The sequence below is a fragment of the Hibiscus syriacus genome, unplaced genomic scaffold, assembly GCF_006381635.1.
Source record: "Hibiscus syriacus cultivar Baekdansim isolate YM2019G1 unplaced genomic scaffold, ASM638163v2 tig00110160_pilon, whole genome shotgun sequence".
Taxonomy (NCBI): Eukaryota; Viridiplantae; Streptophyta; class Magnoliopsida; order Malvales; family Malvaceae; genus Hibiscus; species Hibiscus syriacus.
The window spans coordinates 75,969-96,463 of NW_024062608.1; the positions used below are offsets into that span (position 1 = coordinate 75,969).

At 34.7% G+C, this 20,495-nt stretch overlaps 1 protein-coding gene and 2 pseudogenes across 1 annotated transcript; 2 read left to right on the forward strand and 1 right to left on the reverse strand.

The window, feature by feature from the left end:
• Nucleotides 1-1,478: 1,478 nt before the first annotated feature.
• Nucleotides 1,479-9,780, forward strand: LOC120216476 (annotated as a pseudogene).
• A 359-nt stretch (nt 9,781-10,139) lies between these two features.
• On the forward strand, nt 10,140-10,796 carry LOC120216477. Its single transcript, XM_039213893.1, has 2 exons — nt 10,140-10,154; nt 10,207-10,796. Exons 1-2 carry the CDS (start codon nt 10,140-10,142, stop codon nt 10,726-10,728), a joined length of 537 nt encoding a protein of 178 aa, XP_039069824.1. The 3' UTR covers nt 10,729-10,796.
• Nucleotides 10,797-15,217: 4,421 nt separating this feature from the next.
• LOC120216337 lies at nt 15,218-17,603 on the reverse strand (annotated as a pseudogene).
• Nucleotides 17,604-20,495: the final 2,892 nt, after the last annotated feature.

Genomic DNA, 20,495 nt, shown 5'->3' on the forward strand with positions numbered 1-20,495 from the left:
AAAGTCACTTTTTCTATTTCAATTTTTATAATTTATAGCAAATTTGAAAGTTGACTGATAGAAGCTGTCTTGGACAAAATTGCTGTCATGTTTTTCTGACCTATCACTGATTAAATTTTTTATTTTTTTATACTTATTGAAATAAATTTCTGTTTATCCAAACAAAACTAGACTGATATACTAATCTAATGATATAAATATCATTCTCTAATCATTTTTGTAGAATTTATGGTGATTTTATAAATCTACTATTCAAACACAAATCTAGGCAGATTTTACCAATTTGCATTTTCATCTTATTCACTAATTCATTAGCTCACCAAATGCATATGTATGCATAAACAACAAATCACATAGCAATTAGGAGTCACTTATTACCATAGTAACTCCGTAACTGACTCATCGCAAGCCAATGCTTGTTGGATAACATAAGTACAAATTAAATTTGCATTCACCTAGTGGCCTTAGCTTGCAAACTTCCTTAGAATTTTCCTATTTCATCCTTAAGCTTCTCCTTAGCTTTAATAATATTTGATATTTATTTCAAGCACTCAATCTTGTTCATGGGGAACACGAAATGTTGGCTGAAAATGACTAAGTTTTCATGAAATTTCTAATGAATTTCATGTTAATTTACCTTATATTAAGCTTAAATGAATAAAATATTCATTTAATGAGAAATGTCATTTTTCCATTAATGAAACTTGATATTTAAAATAATACCAAGCCACATAAATCTTTCATCTTTCAAAGTCAAAGATGGTAAAATACTTTACCCTTTATAACTTTGACCATGCCATTTTCCAAAATTTCAATCTTGTCATTTTTCATCCAACGGTCCAAATTGAACTTAGAAATAAATTATCAAATTCAATGCTCCATATTATTTTTCATCATTTTAAAATGTGGAAATAATATTTCTAAGCTTAATTGATCATCCTTCAAATTTTTCCAAAATTTCTATTCGATTCGATTTACCGAATTTTTATAGGACTTTATCACTTTTAATTCAAAATCTGTACGAAAAATCTTATTCCCACACAAACATCATTCTTGGGGGTAAATTATTCATTTACAGGGTCGGATTACATAACTATTTTAAAATTACACTTTAATCCTTATTTTTTCCAAAGTTTATACTTTGGCTATTTAACTTTCAAATTTTACATTTTGGTTACTAACCAAATTTTTGGGGTATTACATTAATCTTGTGGTTTTGGATACCATCGTAGACAATTCTCTCGTTCCTCTAAGAAATCATTTCGGAATAGACAAGTGAAAATAAGAAGCTTGTCTAACTCAATGCCAAAGCCATGTACATCATCTTTTGGGTTTTTGGCCCAAACAAATATAGTAGAGTATCTTCATGCTCTAATGCTAAGGAGATATGAGACAAGTTGAAGGTGACCCATGAAAGAACAAGCCAAGTGAAGAAGTCCAAGATTGGCATTCTCACTCTCAACTACGAGAACTTTAAAATGAAACCCAATGAAGACATAAAGATGATATACGATCAGTTTCCTTCAATTATTAATGAGTTGAAGAACTTTGGGAAGCTTTATCCCAATGAAGAAATAGTGAGAAAAATTCTTGCCTCATTGCCTATATCATGGGAAGGTAAATTAACCGCCGTCAAAGAAGCCAATGATTTGAATTTGTACACCTCAATAAGTTCATCGGTTCATTACTCACTCATTAGGTGAAACTCCAAAAGAAGAATGAAAAGAACAAGAAAAATAATGAGCTAGGAATCATCTTCAAATCCACCAATAAGAGTAATCAAGACTCAAGTGAAGAGGTGAATGAAGATGAAGAGTCTCTCGATGTGCTTTGAGTGCCAAAGAGCGGGATATGTCAAGTATAATTGTCCTCTCTTAAAGAAGAAGGGATCGAGCAAGAAAAATGTATTTGTAGCAGTTTGGAGTGATGAAGATAACTCCAATGATGAAGATGAAGTAACCAATATATGCCTCATGGCCATCGAAGAAGATGAAGTAGCCAATCTATGTCTATGTTGAATTGTATTTGGAATTTAAGACCATGAATTCCAAACATAAGAAATTGATTTCAAAATTTAAAGTTGAAAATGATATTCTTTTGAAAGTAAAATTGGATTTTGAAAAACAAAATGAAATTTTGAAAAATGATTTTAAGATTTCAAAATCAAAATCAATGATTTAGAAAAAGAAAATCATGATTTAAAAGTTAGAAATTTGGCAAAATACTCATATTGTCATTTTCATGGTCACATGGAACATACTTGTCCTTTAAAACTTAGAAATTTTTTTAAAATTAGACAAGTATGGGTTCCCACGAGAATAAAAGACCTTTGCACTAACATTCAAGGACCCAAAGCAATTTGGATACCAAAATCCAAATAAATGTCTCTTGTAAATGTGTGAGAGCAATGCTGACAAAGGTGAAGAAATTCAAATGTTCTATCCGCACAAGATGAGAAATGGGTAACCTCTAAGCTTAAAGTTTTTAATTTTGTATATTGGTTGCCTATTTTGTTTTGTGCATGCATGAGTTTTAAGCATAAATGATTATATGTTGTTTTTCTACTTCATGTAATGTGAAATGTGTTATGTTGAACATTTTTAAAGTATGTAATGATTTTTTTGTTCATCATAATGATTTTTGGTCAAATATGTTTTTAATGTTTTGTTTTTACAAACTTTGATTTTTGACCTTAAACTTAAATGTTTATGCATGTGTTTTTTTATTACAAATGACATCTCTCTAACAATTGATATCAATTTTTCAAATGCATAAAATTTTTAGAAAGCTTTATGCATAAGAACTTTAATGTTTCATGTTAATATTGCATAAAGTATAATAGACTTGGATTTATTGAATTTTATGTGTTACTAACATGTTTTTTCATCATTGTTGAAATTCAATAGTTTTTAAGTGTTATTTTTTTTAAAGTTATTTTTTTTGGAATGCATTTGTTTAGTAGGAACTTAAGTTTTTCAAATGATTTTATGATTGAATTCTCTACTTACTCTCCATTGTTATTTTTGAACCTAAAAGTTTGAATTATTTTTTATATAAAAAAGGGGGAGAAGTATAGGTTTTAAAAAATCAATTTTAAGAATGAAAAGGGAGCTTTAATATTTTATAAAATAATTCTCTTTTTCATTAAATGTTTTATTAAGGGGTTATGCTAAAAATAATTTTTAAATATTTTGTTATATAAGAGGGGGGAAAATTGTTCAACCTATTTTCACGTAATTCAATAAAACCAAGGTCATGTCATTCAGTAAACTAAGTTGAAATATTCAAATATGGAGGAAAGAAAACTTGAGCATACAAATGGTGCTTTTATTATAACTTGTAATTGGCGCACTTCATCGGCTAATTTGGACACGTCAACCTGTTTGTTAGTGTGAACTGTGTTATACCCATACGTTGTAAAAGAACATAGCTCCTACAGTCGGTTCGTATCCACTTCAAGGAATATGAAAACAACATTCACCTATCATTCTTGTGAAAAAATCTTTGAAGAAAGATACAGTAGAAATGGAGGCAACACTTAAAATTACATAAACATTTTCACAATAGAGCGAAAAATCATTTAAAATCTGTCATTTATGTTCTCTAAGAAAATAGCGAAATACGAATGGAAGAAAATTTGATTTAAGAAAAAGATGGAAAAGAAGGATGCAGGGTGAAGACATATGTTTTTATCAGTGATTTCGTCAGTGAGATTCGTGGATGGTGTCGGTGGTGGGAAAGAAAGAACTAAAGATGGTGGTGGTGCCATAGATGAACGGTGGTAGATGTACAAAGCCTTATAAGAGCGTTATTTTATATCTATTATTTTTTAACAAAAAATATTAAATCTAATTTAATATATTAAAAAATTATAAAAAAAAAATTGTTACCTATTAAAAGAAATATTATTTATTAAAATTTTAGACCTTTAATTTTAAATTCTTTGATGTATCAATATGGATGAATTAAAAAAAAATAAGGGGAAGTACTAAAACTGGAAAGAATTTTCAGACTAGCAGGTGGATCATAGAAAAAGAAATACTCCTATATGTTTCCAAACTCCAAATCTGTGGGTCCCATTCTTCTTTTGGCTTTTACACATTGTTCTGCCACGTGGAACTTAACCTTAGCAGGGAAAAGGGTCGGCTAAATCAGTCGGGCGATTCCAGCTTCTCTCATTCCTGATTTTTATTTGGGTAAACTACATACTTAATCACCTAAATACTTTTGTAGTTTTGTTTTGGTTACTATTTTTTTCTAAAATCATCATTAAACTTATAGTATTTCTGTTCTATTTGGATCATATATCGTTGAAAAATTAACAATGATATTAAAGTGTTATCATTAAAAAATATTAAAAAAAAATATCACATCTATAATTATGTTAATTTTCTAATGATGGGTTATCAAATGGAATAAAAATGTAATCTTACTGATAATTTTGAAAACAGTTAGTTAAGTGACCAAAATATAATTATGAGAATAATTGGGAGACTAAATACATAAATTTTCTTTTATTATATATACAGAGAGAGAGAAAGACTGTTGTTTTCCTTGAAACAACAATAATATTTTAAAAATTTACAATTTGCTTGATAATTAGTCGTGTTTGACGTAAAAAAGTAAAAACAAATTAAATATTACAATTTCCAAACTCCCCTAACAACGCTACACTCCCTCAAGATGTGGATCATGTCTTCCTCTAAACTGCCACAAGCCGGGCAATAGGAAAGAAAGTCAGCAGACCAAGAAGCGCGTCTAGCATTCGTAATTAAACGATTTTTCCAAACCAGCCATAAAAAAAAAATCCAGCGAAAAGGTAAAGAGAGTTTCCAAATCCACGACATATCATTCCCAAGTTCAACCCATTTTCTCGAAGGAGAGCTAAATAAGTTGATCGAGTACTGAAAACCCCGTCCCTGGTTTATGTCTAGATAAATGAATCCCGAAATAAAGAAAAACGGAGAACAGGATAGCCTAACACCCTGTTAATAATCTCCATTGGTAACTGGTATCGATGAGAAGCGAGATATGTATAGGCTTGTCCAAGTAGCTCCCCTAATTAATTTTGATTTGTTTATCGTAGACATTCGCTAATGACGTGTTTATTTGCAGGTACCAACAAGTGGCCAAACCATATAAAATTGGTGAAAAGACGGTTGATATCATGAAATTTAGACCCAAAAAAAAAAAAGTGGTCTCCATTGATGGAATTTCAAATCAGAAATTTTCTAAGGTGCCCAAATATGTTTCCTCTATTCGTATTTTTCACTTCTATTTTGTGTCATTTCTTGTTTTGTTTCTGTTTATTTCAAGGACCCTCTGTTGTTTGCAAAACATACATTTCCCATTTTCAACCCTGCACATACTAACAAAAACGCCATGTAAGGATATCTAATGTGCATGAACTCTACATATAGAAACAAAAGGGATGAAGAGTTAGGTTTATAGTTTCGAATTTTAGTTAGGGTTCTATTTGTCATTGAACTGGGAAAATAACTTAATTATGCAAAAAGAAAAGTTTAAAATGCTTGAGTGTTTAACGACAGAGGTTAATGAGTAAATTGAGGCTAATATAAATAAAAAATAAATATAAATGTTAATTTGTTATCTTAAGCCAATCATGCTCGTTATTCTTTACTTAGTATCATATTCTTAGACAGATCAATGAATGCAAAGTCCTTTTCATAGTTCTTGCCTATGCTCCTTTGCTTTCTCGTTGTTTAACAGAGATGACCAACAACAAATAAGTTCAGCCTTTTCAACTCCAGCCTTGTCATTTATCATCAGGACACATTGCTTTAGTTTATGGCAGTTATTTTTTGTTGAACATGTTTTGGTTTTAGCTAGTTGTTGCATCGTATGGTAAAGAATGATTGGCCTTACAGGTCCAGTTATGTGTAAGAAAACAATAAACTTATTCAACATTTTTATTAATGTTATAAGATAACGACATGCATAATGATGACCCAATAAAATAGATACCAAGATTTTACGTGGAAAACCCTTTCGGGAAAACCCACACAGAAGATGAGAAAATTCAATAATGTCATGAGAAAAAATATATAAGAGGAATCCTCATTGACAACCTAATCTCTAACCATAACCCTTTGTATCTATTTATAGGGATAGATACTTGATTACAAAGTAAAATTGAATAAAGTAGAAATCTATTTTAATAATGTTATCTACTTTTAATCAAACTAGATTCTTACTTTCTTAAATTTAAATGTTAATTTGTGTCACTTTGAATTCTAGTCAAATTTTAACAAATATTCACTTTAACACGAATTCTAGAAGTGTGAAAGTTTCGAGACAAAACACCAAAATCCGATGAGACACCCTAACTCAACAAAAAACAATTCTTCACTTCAATGAACAAATTCTCCACCTTGAGAACATATTTCCCACTTCTTTCACGAAATCCCATATTCTTCAACAATGATTGACAATTGAATCCAAAGCTTGTTAAAACTTGGATTCAGTCTTCACATCAAGAAGAAAATCATAAGTGCTAACTTCGATCACAACTTGTTCACTACTAACAATATCATGCACAACACCATCCCGATCATCAATGACAATTCTATCTTTTCTGTTATACTCAAATAACTAAATTTTCTTCTCAAACTGTTATGCCCACGGAATTGAACTCTCTTTTTCTTCTCAAATATGTTATTCTCACGAAATAAAATACTTTTCTTCTCTCAAACCGTTATGCCCATGGTTGTTTTGTTCAACACAAAATCTTCATTTGCCACTAAGAAAAAAAATTATAGTTCATCTTCTATAATTGTTGAAATTTGCATAATATAAAACTTGGCAGTTTTCCTTAGCCATTTCATCAAGAGAGCTCTTGTTAATTTACGTACATCTACCTTCAACAATTTGAATCTAGTGTTGCAATCCAATCGTGACTTCTCATACTTTAAAGATGTCATTATCGTGATCAAGTTAAACAATTCGGTTGTTCTGATATCAATTTGTTATAAGATAATGACATGCATAATGATCTCCCAAAAAATAAACACCAAGATTATGTGGATAACCCTTTCGGGAAAAACCACCAGCAGAAGAGGAGAAAATTCACTAATATCAAGAGAAGAATAATACAAGAGGAGTCCTAATGGACAACCTAATCTCTAACTCTAACCCTTAGTATCTATTTATAGGAATAGATAATCAATTACAAAGGAAAACTAAATAAAGTAAAATCCACTTTAATAAATTTATTACTTTTAATCAAACTAGGATTCTTACTTTCCCAAATTTAAATATTAATTAATTCGTGACACTTTGAATTCGAGTCAAACTCTAACACTTAAGCTATGCAATTTTAAAAAACTTCTACTAATCATGCTATGAAACTGTGTGACCCCAATACTTGCAGTTGTGCTTGCTCCTAAGCCTTTCTGTTGTTAAGTAAACAGTAATGTGTTTATCAAGAATTCCCTGACTATGTTGAACGCTTAGGGAATATGAAGAAATATTGCAGCTTATGAACACACCTGATGAATAAAACCGCAGGCTGCATGAAATTCCTGACATACACAGTGACTCAAATAGGGATCTATTTTTCAAGTATAATAAAGTTTCTGGAGAAATGGATGAGAAGAAAAAAGGTATGATGCAGTTTTAGACATAAAACATTTTTTTATCATTGTTTTTACTATGTCAGACTTAATGTTTTGGTATTGTATAGCTATGTAAGTACAGATAGGTAGGTAAGGGTGCGTATATGTGTGTGTTGGGTGTTAATTAAGCTTGTTTCTTTCTATGCACTCTATAGAAATGGAGCTATCTGTAGATAATACCGAGACAGATAAAATATGGCATTATCAAGACCCACATGAGAAAATTCAAGGGTCATTTCCTATGGCAATGTCATGTGTGTGGAGCACGGGTGGTCATTTCCTTCCTGATTTGAGAATGTGGAGAGTAAGTCAAAGCAAGATGACTCCGTTATCTTAACTGATGCTTTGGTTGGGCGGTACAGCCAAGCATATCAATTGTTTCATAGTAGTTCCATACCAACTAAGGATGTAAGTATTGCCTCCGATATTGAATTTCAGAACAGGGGTGTAGATGCTAGGGAGAGTAGGGATATGAAGGTGAACCAGACGAAAATTAAATAGGTTGAGGGAAGCTTGAACCCAATCAATAATGATGCAAGTGGACATTGTCATGGTAACGATGACTCTACAACAGGGAAAGAGTTGGGCTCTCAATCTTCTGTTTGTAATACTTCTACAGATAGTAGGAAGTTGTTCGCCACATAGTGACCCCATGAGGGTGATAGTTACTTCCCTAGCCATCCTCACGTGAGTGGTTTGCTTCTCACATCTACATTATCTGCGAAACCATGTGAAACTCAGTCTCCTCAAGTTAGCAAAGTTCATGGGGTTGAAAGATGGGGCTGTGGTTTGATTGACATTAATGTGAACTTGAGCAAGAACGAAGGTCAAATTATTGATGGAAATGTGAAGCAATATGATAATGAGGGAAAATTGAACCAAGAAGAGTCAAAAGTTTAGGCTACTAAAGTAAACAATATCCTTCTCCTAATGTTGCTCAACTGGATTCAGGTTCTACCTGGAACACTGCTTCGAGTATAGTGGGTAATGGACCACAACTTCTTGAAGTAGCTGGTGAATGTATAGGGTATTCTTCCAATTCTTCAAGACCTTCTGTAGGGGAGTGGAACCTCGATCTTGTTCCCAAGTCTACTATGAAACCGACTAAGTTGGGAAGTGATCATGATGCTAGTCCAACTTCAGGAAGTGGTCAATTGACACATTCTTCTCCCACAGATCCTACAAATAATGAATCTATATGGGGTCCAATTGTTCTTGAACCCAATGAGTATTCTTTGGGCGATGAATCAGTTTCAGATCTCTTGGCTGAAATTGAAGCGATGGAGTCACTTAATGGCATGACCTCACCTCCTTGACCTAAATTAATTTTGCGTTGTGATGGGGACTTGGCTCAAGGTTCCGAACCTGATTGTTTTAGTCCCGTGGGAGGATTGAGCCCTGCACCAGATCCTGAAAAAAGCGATACTTTGAGTTCAACTAATGATCTACAAATTTATTCTCTGTTGGCTTTAACCAATGAGCTATTTGGAGTCACTAAGTCTGAAAACGCTCAAAAGAGTTCGGACAGACATTCTTCCACGAGTGTTGAAATGGATGAAGATACAAGGCCCGTCGATGTCTAGGTTAACCAATATAAAGTTGGTTCAGACATGCAGCCTCCCGCGCTACTGACAACAACTTAGGGCATGACTACTCTGGGTAATGCTTGGAGAGCAGGGCATGAAACTGCAGACAACAATTGGGGAGCATTTCAAGGAAATGTCAACTTTCATTGGGAAGATTTAAGGCAAGAAACTACGACCTTCAGTTAGGGGCTAGGTCATGGGATGATCCAGGAAAATGGCAGCAGCATCCATTCAAACACTTCTGCAGGAAATCCAACCTATTGGGGAAGCCAACAGATGTATGTTGATCCGAGGGACCAACACTGGCTCGTAGATCTAAGAGACCAACAGAGACCTTAAGGACTAACAGAGGCATGTCAATTTGAGAGACCGTGATTTTCACGATAGAGATTCGAGTTTTGTTAGAACCAGGCCCCATGGAATAGGCACTCTCGTACGGTGATGGTCCTCCAAACAGAGTTGGTCCTTTTAGACCGCCGCCCAAAGGACAGCGGATCTGTAAGCTTTATGAGAGTGGTTATTGTGACCGGGGAGCATCACGTAGTTATTTCCACCCTTGAATAGGTTACCATATCAATTGTGTGAATTTTAGTTATGTATTCATTATTTGTGATAGTAACCTGCTTTGTTGCTTCTCCAAATTTAACTTGTAACAGTAGCATTCAAGCCGATGATAAAACATATTATTTATAATAATTATTCTTCTCAAGATATACAACCTTACTCCTGTGGGGATATTTGAAAATTATATATTGATGTGATATATGAAGTTCAATTTGTGCAATTGCATGTATATCTTAGTTGGATTCAATTTTACATGTAAAAATAATTATATGTATTTAATAAAAATAATTGAATAAAAGTAATATGTAATTAACTTATGTGAGCCACTTTAATGGTTCAAGGGAATCGAAACGTAATGGATAATGAAGCAGTGCATGCATAAAACGCCGCCACTTGCACAGGAAGTCGTTATTGTGTTGTAGAAAAGTCGGAATTTCAAAATTATAGCAGACAGTAGGGGAATAGGTAAACATGGAATCTGCCCAAAAAAACTCGCGTGGCCTAGCGTCTTTGCTCTGGATGCCAATTCATTCTTATCACCACCTTCCAAGAACCTTCCTCAACCAAGCCCCAACCCATGCCCATGTGGCCTCGCCAATGACCGTCATCAGGCACTGGCACCCCACCTCCACCTTAAATTTGTTTCCTCAATCAACACCCATCGATTTCAAGATCCACGCCGCCTGCTTCCGGTTCGATTCAAACCCATGGCCACCAAGTTGGAAGACACGCCGATGAAGGGTACCGGCGACGACAACAATAAAGGAGGTAAAGTGGAAGAACCGGCTGAGGCAATTCCGCCGCCGCCGGAGAAGCCCGAGCCTGGAGACTGTTGCGGGAGCGGGTGCGTACGGTGCGTTTGGGATGTGTATTACGAGGAGCTTGAGGCTTATAATAAGCTTTATAAATCAGATCCCAAGGACTCGACACCCAATTCATCTTAAATTGTAGTATTTTTTTTCCTTTTTCATTTCTGTTGTGATTTAAGTTCGTCGATTATTGTTGTCGGGTTTTGACAACATAAAAGTAATGCTCTGGATTTTGTGGTTCTATTTGATGAAATAGAAATGAATTGATTCTTCTGTTCAATCCTAACGCGAGCATGACAGAACCAGAATTGATTATAGAAACTCGTCTTTATGGGCCACATGAGAAATACCCATTAACACAGCTCGAGGTAGAAAAGCCTCACAAAACCCTTTCATTGCCATGTCTATTTTAGTGCTAGCCCACCAGCATGTACCCCTTGCCTAGCTAAAATACAAATTGGTAAAAATAAAGTAAAATAAAAATTAATTGTAACGTAAAATCTTATTAAAAGAGTAATCTTTTACAATAAATTGGTAATATTTTAAACTAGAACTAAAAATATTACATTCTCCACAACAGATCATATAAATGTTATAACAATTTCGGTCATAACTTTCATATATTTTCAGCTATAATCAAAATTAGATTTGAATTGTATAACTTTTATTATGAATTGTATAACTTTTTAATTTAAATATAATAGTATTACAACTACAAAGCAATTTCATACTTTTATTTGCAGTGTTTTGAAAATCGGACCGGACCGGCCGGTTCAACCAGGAACCGTTGTCTAGTCCGGTTCAATCTAGACCGGTTGAACCGCTACTAGTGAACCGGTCGGAACCGCTGAACCGTTCAAACTGGACCGACTGAAAACCGGAAAAACCCGAGAAAAAACAATCAATTTTGGTTTTTTAATAAAAAAATTAAACCAAACGACGTCGTTTGTTAAACGAGCCAAGTCGAACTCGAGTATTGCTGAGCTCGAATCGAACTTGAAAAATTTAAAAGTAAGCTCAACTCGACTCAAACTCACAAGCTAAAAATTATCAAGTTCAACTCGAAATATAATATTGAAACTTGAACCCAAAAAGGCTTGAACTCAAAAAAAATTTAGAAGCTTAATTGAAGCCTAAAATTCGAGCTTGATTGAAGTGAAAGAATAGTTCACTCAATGCTCACCAAAAGGCTCCATGATTTTGAATGTCAAATTACCTCTATTATTTATAGTAGTTAGTTGGGATGATCTTCTATGTTTCTTAGTCATGTGGGATTGTTTTAAAAAAAAATTAAACCAAACAATATCATTTTGTTATGATTTTTTTTGCCCCAAATTTATTTTTTAATTATAGTTATATAATTATATTTATTATTTAATATGTTTTACCTTAAATATTATGTTGTAGTTAATTTGAATCATTTTGTTTCACTTGATTTTATGATTTTTAACTTATATATGTTATGACTTGCTTTGAATATGAATTGTGATATAAAAAATTATTTTTTATTAAATATTTTTGATACTTTTATTTAATTTTTTAAATAATTATGACGTCGTTCGGTTCTTCTGACCGGTCGAACCGGTTCAACCGGTTGAACTAGTGAACTGATAGCATGACCGGTTCGCTAACCGGTCCGATTCTGAAAACCATATTTATTTGAACAAAGGCATATCCATTAAGCTTTGTCAGCTTCAAACATCGAAGCCGAATGAAACCCAATTTACGGGACAAGTTGGAAGATGACAAGGAGCAAAAGGACTTCATATTTTTGGTCCAGAGAAGACCCAACACCATTCTATTATTGGGGGGAAAAATGCCCGTCGTCTCCAACGGCCAGAGCCATATTTCTAGGTTATATTTATTCATTGCTTACATAGATTACAACAGCTTTTAACTCTAAATCAGGAACCCCAATTTGCAACATAACAGCAACCCCTTTTCTTCCTTTTTCTAGAAAAAAGACTGTCCTCATCCAATCCAATCCAGGGCCTCACCCACAGACCGCTGCAAATCTCACAACCACTATAATCTCATTTGTTTTTTTAGTGTTCAACAACCCCACCACCCAAAAAAAAAAACTGCAAGTTGAGCAAAGTATGCTTGTAGAAAAGCCAGTTTCGGGACCACATCCATTACAAATACCGTAAAGGTTTGTCTTTTTCCAGCACTCTCTGTCCAGTGGTCAGTGGCCAGACACTAGGGTTCCTTTGCACTGCATCGATGTCATAACAAATCCCAGTGCTTAAATGATATTTTGGCTGTTTCATGGCCTTTAATTCAAGTAACCATTTTTTGATGTGCTTAATCATTGCGGCTCCTCCGGTTGCTTGCTATGATATTGACTCCTCTTCCTCCTTTCCCTCTACTCCAAAACACAAACGGCCCCATGCTTTGTTATTCTCTCGTTCTTGTGATGTATCATATAACTTTGGTGAATGCACTATTAATAACTGATGGGTAAAATGAAAACAGACGGAAAGAGACTAATATTCTTTCAGTGAATTGACCACGGTTATGACATACTGAACAAAAGGGGAGAATCCACCAAAGTGAGTCAGAGTTTGATATAAACAACATAGATAAATATTATTCCTCTTTGTCTTCTCAACATGAGAAACCGAGAAAAAGTGAGTTTTTCAGGGCCAGGGAGCATTGGGTTCCCAAATACTCCAAAAACTCGCAGGTAAAGTTTCACCAACACATTGGGAAAGGGATATATCATACATCTATGATTTGTTTTTCAAGTTTCATTTGTGGTGAGGTCTTTTCAGGGAAAGAAACACAATCCGGTATTTAGTTTTATCAGCAGCGAGAATATTCTAGTTTTACTGCCAGTTGCAGGAAATATGAACGACTTAAAACCGTCTTCAGTGGAAACTGGTGATAATAAGATGTAGTTGGTACTTCCCCTTTTAACCAAGGAAATCCACATGTGTCGCTTTCAACCCTAAAGGCAAACGTATTTCAGTTGTTTAAACTATTTTAATATTGTAGCCACCTTGGTCCCTTAGATATATGCAATCCATTAAATTCAGTCCCTAAATGCAAAGAGAATAAAAATTAAAAAGAGATGTGGCCGGCTTGTTCCTTGGTTCCCGACTATCCAGACAGATTACAATCACCAAATTCCTGCTTCTTAATTTTCATGTAAACAAGTAGGTTGAGCATTCATGCATGCCAATACAAAATGCAAACATTCATAGAATAAAACAGCACATCGAAGCATTTAAAGAATACACAGATAGTCTGCAGTTAAATATATCTGGTGCAGTTTAGAATTGGAATGTTTCCTGCTCTATTTATCATATCCAAAATCAAGTTATTGGAGGGAGGAAAACACAGGCCACGAAACAGCATAATGGAATACCTCTTCAACTCTTATAAGTACATATATCAGATGAATTTGCGTGTACACCTGTAAATACCCTTGGACAACTCTATCAACAAATACTAAATATGGAATGACCAAAACCTGAGTTTCTTTACATCTTTTATTTCATGAAAAGAACATACATATTCGAAAGGCACAGACAGATTCATTTAACAAGAGGCACTTGATGTATCCGTCAGATGAATATAAAACAAAATTGGCTAATCCGTTGCTTTCCTTTTAATTTTACAGTTCAAGGTTTCATGCAGCTTCAAAATATGGTCAAGTTCACTCATATTTGATTCATATAGCATTCTCGAAGAGTTATTAAACGCCTTAGTCATTGTTCTATATATATATAAAATAATCCAATGGCAGTTTTGTTGATCAGTCTCGTAGTTCCACCCTTGTACTTTAACCCTACATTCCTTTGGGTGGAAAGCATATATACATTCCGTTTCGAAATTTTTCTATTTTTACAAGATCGTGTGATTAAGAGGTTTCCACATCTGACGCCATAATTGGTGCCATGAGGAAGCAATTACCATAAAAAAAGGGAAAAAGGAAACAAACAGTAACAGCTTCTGCTTTATACAATCTACAACTGTCAACTTAATCACTCAACTCGAACTCTCCATTTCCATAAAATACCAATGTCTAACATAATCAAATCCACGGTTTTGAACATTATGATTCTCCACATATATGAAAATGTTATTTAAAAACATATGTGATAGATATATACCTATATCCGACGCCTACTCCTAGTGTGAATAACATAGGTTAAACTAACAGTAAATGGATAAAGATTTCTGGTTAATGCTTTAGTACAAAATTAGTTGGACTGAATTAACTTCAATAATTAGGGATGAAACAAAGAAAGAGAATGAGTACATAGCAGCTGGCATTATGTGGTAGCATTAATTGAAAACATGCCATACAAACCTGTCCAAGAAAGGCGTGTAAGAGCAACAAACCCTTCCCAAATCCCAAAACCAAAAACTACTAGTATTATGGACCCGATTAACCAATGCATATAGATATAATCACTCAATGGGAAGTGAGAAGGAACATAGAAAACCGAAGCTAAAGTTTTAATTAGAGTAACGAAAAGCTTCAACAATCCTTTACATGGAGATGAACAAGATGTATGTAATAATATATCAACAGGTTGCTTTGCAGGAAGGCAATAAATATTTCCCATTTTATCAGGCCACATTCACGCTCATGCATATTGAATCTAAAGAAGAGCATCGACAGTGACGATGATGACGATCATATGAAATTAGATAGGGAAAAAAGAGATTGAGAATTTTATGTTTTCACCTTTGGAATTCGTATGCCATGCTCATTCCTCTCTCTCGCCCATGCCTTGAGAACTAAAAAAGGTGTTCCGACCGAAGAAGAAGCCATTCCCTTTGAAAACCGGCAAACATTCGGGTAAACAGGGAAAAAGGCAGCCTCCCCTCTTCAAAACCAACCACCAAGTGCTATGGGAATCCGCAAATTTAACCAAAAATAATAAACACTCGCTCGCCACGCTACAATGCCGTGCACATTTTGTACACAAAACGGCTTTGAGATTTTCATTCAAGTGGGAGAATGTAGTGTAGAAGAAGGAAGAAGAAAGAAGAATTTATATTGATGATTTGATCCAAAAGCGTTCGAATTTGTACTACAAAAAAGGAACAAATATCTCCCGCATTTCCTTCTTTCTTTGCTTCCTTTAAAACCCTTTTAACAACTCCCTAAGCTCAAATGGTGGATGTCAAATTTTTGTAGCACTTAATTATCAATGTCATGAAAGGTGACAATATTAGAGAAGACGACGAGACGTGGAAGAAAAAAAAGGACTGGGGTGTGCTTTTTCCCTATCTTTTTTCAAGATCTTGGATTTGAGAAAAACTGCGTACCAGCCATGAATGAGTTGAGTGGAGTTGCATAGAGAGAGGAAGGGTCTAAAAAGCGGTCGTTAATGAAGGAGAAGCACCACTACCGGCGGAAGCTACAACGTTAGTCGTGTGGGTGTCCGCGGCGGTGATGAGATTCAGCGGTTGAACCACCCCAGCACCTGAAGAACTGTCACCAGCTACTGATGGTGTAACCATGTCGTAGCCACTTTCAGGGCCTTGATTGTAGAGAATTCCCTTGAAAACATGACCTCCAATGTTCACAGCCGTTTGATAAGCATACTGATCATCGGCATCTTCAATGCCACTCACTCTCACGCACCGAAACACAACTTCTGAGTTCACTTCTGCTGGAAAATTACCCAGTTCTAACCCTAAAAAGGGAAAAACTAAATCAACTCTTCAGCAGATATATACACAAGTACATAAAAAACAATTGGGTTTTCCATTTTTTGATGGTTACCATGATTATATGCGGGAAACAAAGGGGTTATCGTATACACAAATATCAAGAAGGAAGAAGAAAGAGGGCAAATATATCATTGGAAAGAGGAGGGAAAACAGTTTCTTCACTGTCAAAAAATCGTCAGGATTACTAAGAGACAGTGTTTGTAAAAGGAAAAGATGAAGAAATAGTCAATAGAATGTAGAAAAAGGAAGAAAAAAACTGTACCTGACGCGTTAACTGGTAAACGAGTGTAGGCAAGGGAAGAAGAGGACCGATTCTCTCGATGTCTTCTGGGATTTTCTGTCCGAAGCTGAAGTTGTTGTTGCTGCAAAGCAGCAAGTTGTTGTTGCCTTTCACGGCGCTTAGAAGCAGAAACCCATGTACTTTTCACATGAGTCTGGCAATCGAAACCTCGGCTTTTACAACAAGTTCGACACCGCATGTGAGGGCAATCCTTTTTAGCTTGATTGCCACAATCCTGGCAGCTTATACCTCCTCCTCCACCACTCCCACCACCACCACCACCATCGCCACTTGCCATCATTATGAAACCCGATCTCGACGAAGAATCATTAGAAAAGTTAATCGAAGTCCTACTAGGACAAACCCTAACCCAGCTGCCGAAAAATAAAGATCTTGCTGCTGCTGCTGTTGTTGTTGCCATAGCTCGAAACCCTTGTAAGGAACATCTTCATTCCTGTCCCAAAAGCAGGTCTCGGGTTGTATTTCGTTGGGCGTATCGTCTTGTTGGGAGTTGTTTCCTCCTAGTGAAAAGAAGCCCGCCATTTTTGTTCCTCTAAGCCTCTTCCGGAACTCAACAGTGAAAGACAATCCATGTCATAAAATCTCCCAAGAAGCTTGTAATTTTCCCAATTTCTCCTCCTATGGTGTTACGTGTTTGATTTATGGTGGGGTATTTGTTTACATAAAACCTCTCTCGTCTCTTTAACAACTTCGTTGGTTTTTGGATTTGGGTGCAGCAGGAACAGAAGCAGTCTGTCCCCCTCGTGCTATCTTCTGCCCCTTCGCTTTAAATTCAATTGTTTTTTCTCGGTGTTGCAAAGGGTGGGTGCATTTCATAAACCAAACAACCACCCAAGAATTTACGGCTCTTTTCTGCCAACGCCGCCTTCTCTTTCTTCTGCTCTTTAAACCCCCCACTTTAATTCCTTTCCCTTAAACCCATCTCTTTCCTTTCTCTGATTTCTTGCAGGTTCTCTCTCTCTCTTTCTCTGATGAACGAACAAAAACCAGATACAGAAAGGGCGACAATAAATGTTTTTTTTTTCTTTTTAATTGTTAAATGTAAACAGAAGGGAACTGTGGCTTTGCTTTTGTTTTCTATTAACAGTTTGCTGGGTTTTCACAGAGGCAGATGTCATGTCATCTCCAAATCCAATGATCAACTGCTGCCCAGCCCCACCTTCTCATTCCCATTAACGGTTTAAAATTCGCCACGTGTCGTAACTCTATCCTTTTTCCTTGAAACCCGCTACCTTGTTTTTTTCTAATTTTTGGTTCTAACGAAATTGCCTTAAATCCCCAAAACTTGATTTATACGTGTGATTATGCTAACGACAAATCCCTCCCATCTATCAATTGGATGGCCGAGATTTACTTTTTAGATAACACTAATTTGTACGGCTTAATATTTTAAAATTATTTTAAGTTTAAATTTCATCAAATTCGAGTTGTTTAAATCATTGGATATTCAATCTGAGTTCTCGTAATTCTAAATATAGATTAATTATGAATAATTTGTTTTCATTGACTTTTAATTTAAATTAATTTTAGTTTAAACCATACAAAAATAAATAATAACTTTAAGTTGGCACAAATTAACTTATTTCATTAAAGGAATTGGTATTGTTTCTAAAGGTTATTGTCTCATGAATTTGAGTATCAACAATTGCAGTAGAGTAACTGGTCATTCATGATCAAATGATTAAAAGTACGTAGAATATATATTATATTATAATCATCTTAACTTAATAACAAAAATTCGAATTAAATTCTTTAAATCTATTAAATTATTTGGAATATTTTTAATTTAAATACATCCCATTTCTATTTCCTATTCTCCTTTATAACCTTTTTGGTAGATTATTATTAAATGATAATGTGATAATTTATATTGCAGTTTTAAAGCAATTCCCCCTCATGCGATTTCAGGACTCTGATTAGGTATAACAGGCGATTGAAATATTCTCTTCAAAATAGATTATCCCATGATAATTCATACTATTAAAGAAACATAAATTATCTTATAATCATCTTATAATCGTTCATATAATTTGTCTAAATTTTATTTCTTTATATTTTTTATATCATAAATTTTAAATCTACTAAGAGGACTTCTAAACTTCAGTATGACGAGTGGATGTGTGTGCCTCTTCCAAAGACTACTCGACCTAGTCGGGTAAAAAAAGGGTGTTGAATATATTTCTGTTATGGAATCAACAACTTTGCCTTGTCTAGATGCTCCTATGGTTGACCGTGGTAAGCGACCAATTTTGGTGGAAGGTTTGCCACTTGCTGCTGATGGTGCACAAGGTAATGAGGAGGTCGAAGGTGTGGTTCCTATTGAAAATAATGGGTTGAGTCCATTATCGTCGACCGAATCTGGTTAAATTGTTGAGAATATAAGTACAGAGGTAATGGTCGAGAATCCTTTAACAGGAAATATGTCCAATAAAACTTTAGTTTTGGATGATACTGAATATTCCAATACTCCTGTTACGATGGTTAAAATTGGTAAAGATGGTCTATATATTTTAACAAATCGTTTGTCTAAGCATGGTGTATAAGGAAAATACGAGGTTACTAATTCGATTCTGTCTAAGCGAACAAGATTCACACATACTTCAACAAATTATCTTGGGATGAACAGCTCTAAAAACTCTGTGGCGGCGGTTGAGACTCAACCCCGTCGTGATCAATGATTGTCTTATGTTGGAACTGTCTTGGTATAAACAACGCTACGACAGTTCGTGCGATTGGCCGATATATCTGTCTTAAGAGTGCTAATGTTGTTTTCTTAAGCGAGACTCGAATAAAGCAAAACAATAGTGATTATATACGTTGTAAGCTTGGTATGGATAATTGTTTCGTTGTAGGCAAAAGTAATGATTGTACTGGGTTAATGCTCTTGTGGAATAATAATATTAATGTCTCGATTTTATCGTACTCTCGTTTTCATATTGACTATATTATTGATGATGTTATTAAGAAATTTAATTTCTCAGGTTTATATGTAAGTCATCATGATAATCTCAAGACTGAGGTTTGGTCAACTATTCATTCTTTACGAAATGCTTCTAATTTTCCATGGCTATTAGGTGGAGATCTTATTGCAATCCTTCATGATTCTGAAAAACAAGGTGGGCAAAAGGAAAACAAGAGTTCAAATGGATGAGTTTCGTATGGTCCTTGCCAATAATGGTTTATTTGATGATAAGTCTGCTAGAGGTTGGTTTACGTGGCATTATGGAGGGTCGGAGAATCATGCTATTAAGGAACATATTGATTGTTTTGTTGCTTCCCAAAGTTGGTTACATATATTCCCAAATAGTAAGGTATTTAATGAGTTTGCTGATATTTTCGATCATTGTTATTTATTAATGGATACTTCTTGGGTTCAACCTTTAACCAAGGATCGATGTGATGATTATTTTTGTTTTGAACAATGTTGGGCTTCTATGGAAGCTTGTAGAATATTAATGAAGGATGCTTGGGTCCTACCTTATTATGATATTATGGGGAAAATTATTGAGTTTGGGTATACTCTTAATTCTTGGCAAAAGGTTCGTTTGGCTACCTCTCATAGCAGAATTCACGCTCTTCGGAATAAAATTAATTCTTCTTTCAATCGTCATACTTCGGAGACAGAATTACAGGATCTCAAAAGAGATAAAGAGGAATTGCATCTTCTGCTTGATAAGGAGGATGTGCATTGGATGCAACGGTCTCGAGTTCAATGGTTAATTAATGGAGATCGAAATACTTCTTATTTCCATGCTCGTGCTAATGGTTGTCGTAAGAAAAATAATGATCAGGGTTTATTGAATAAAAATGGCATATAGAAGGAATGTAAGTAGGATATTATTGATATTGAGGTTAACTATTTTCAGGATTTATTTGCTTTTGCGGTTACTGTCTGTGATGATTCTAT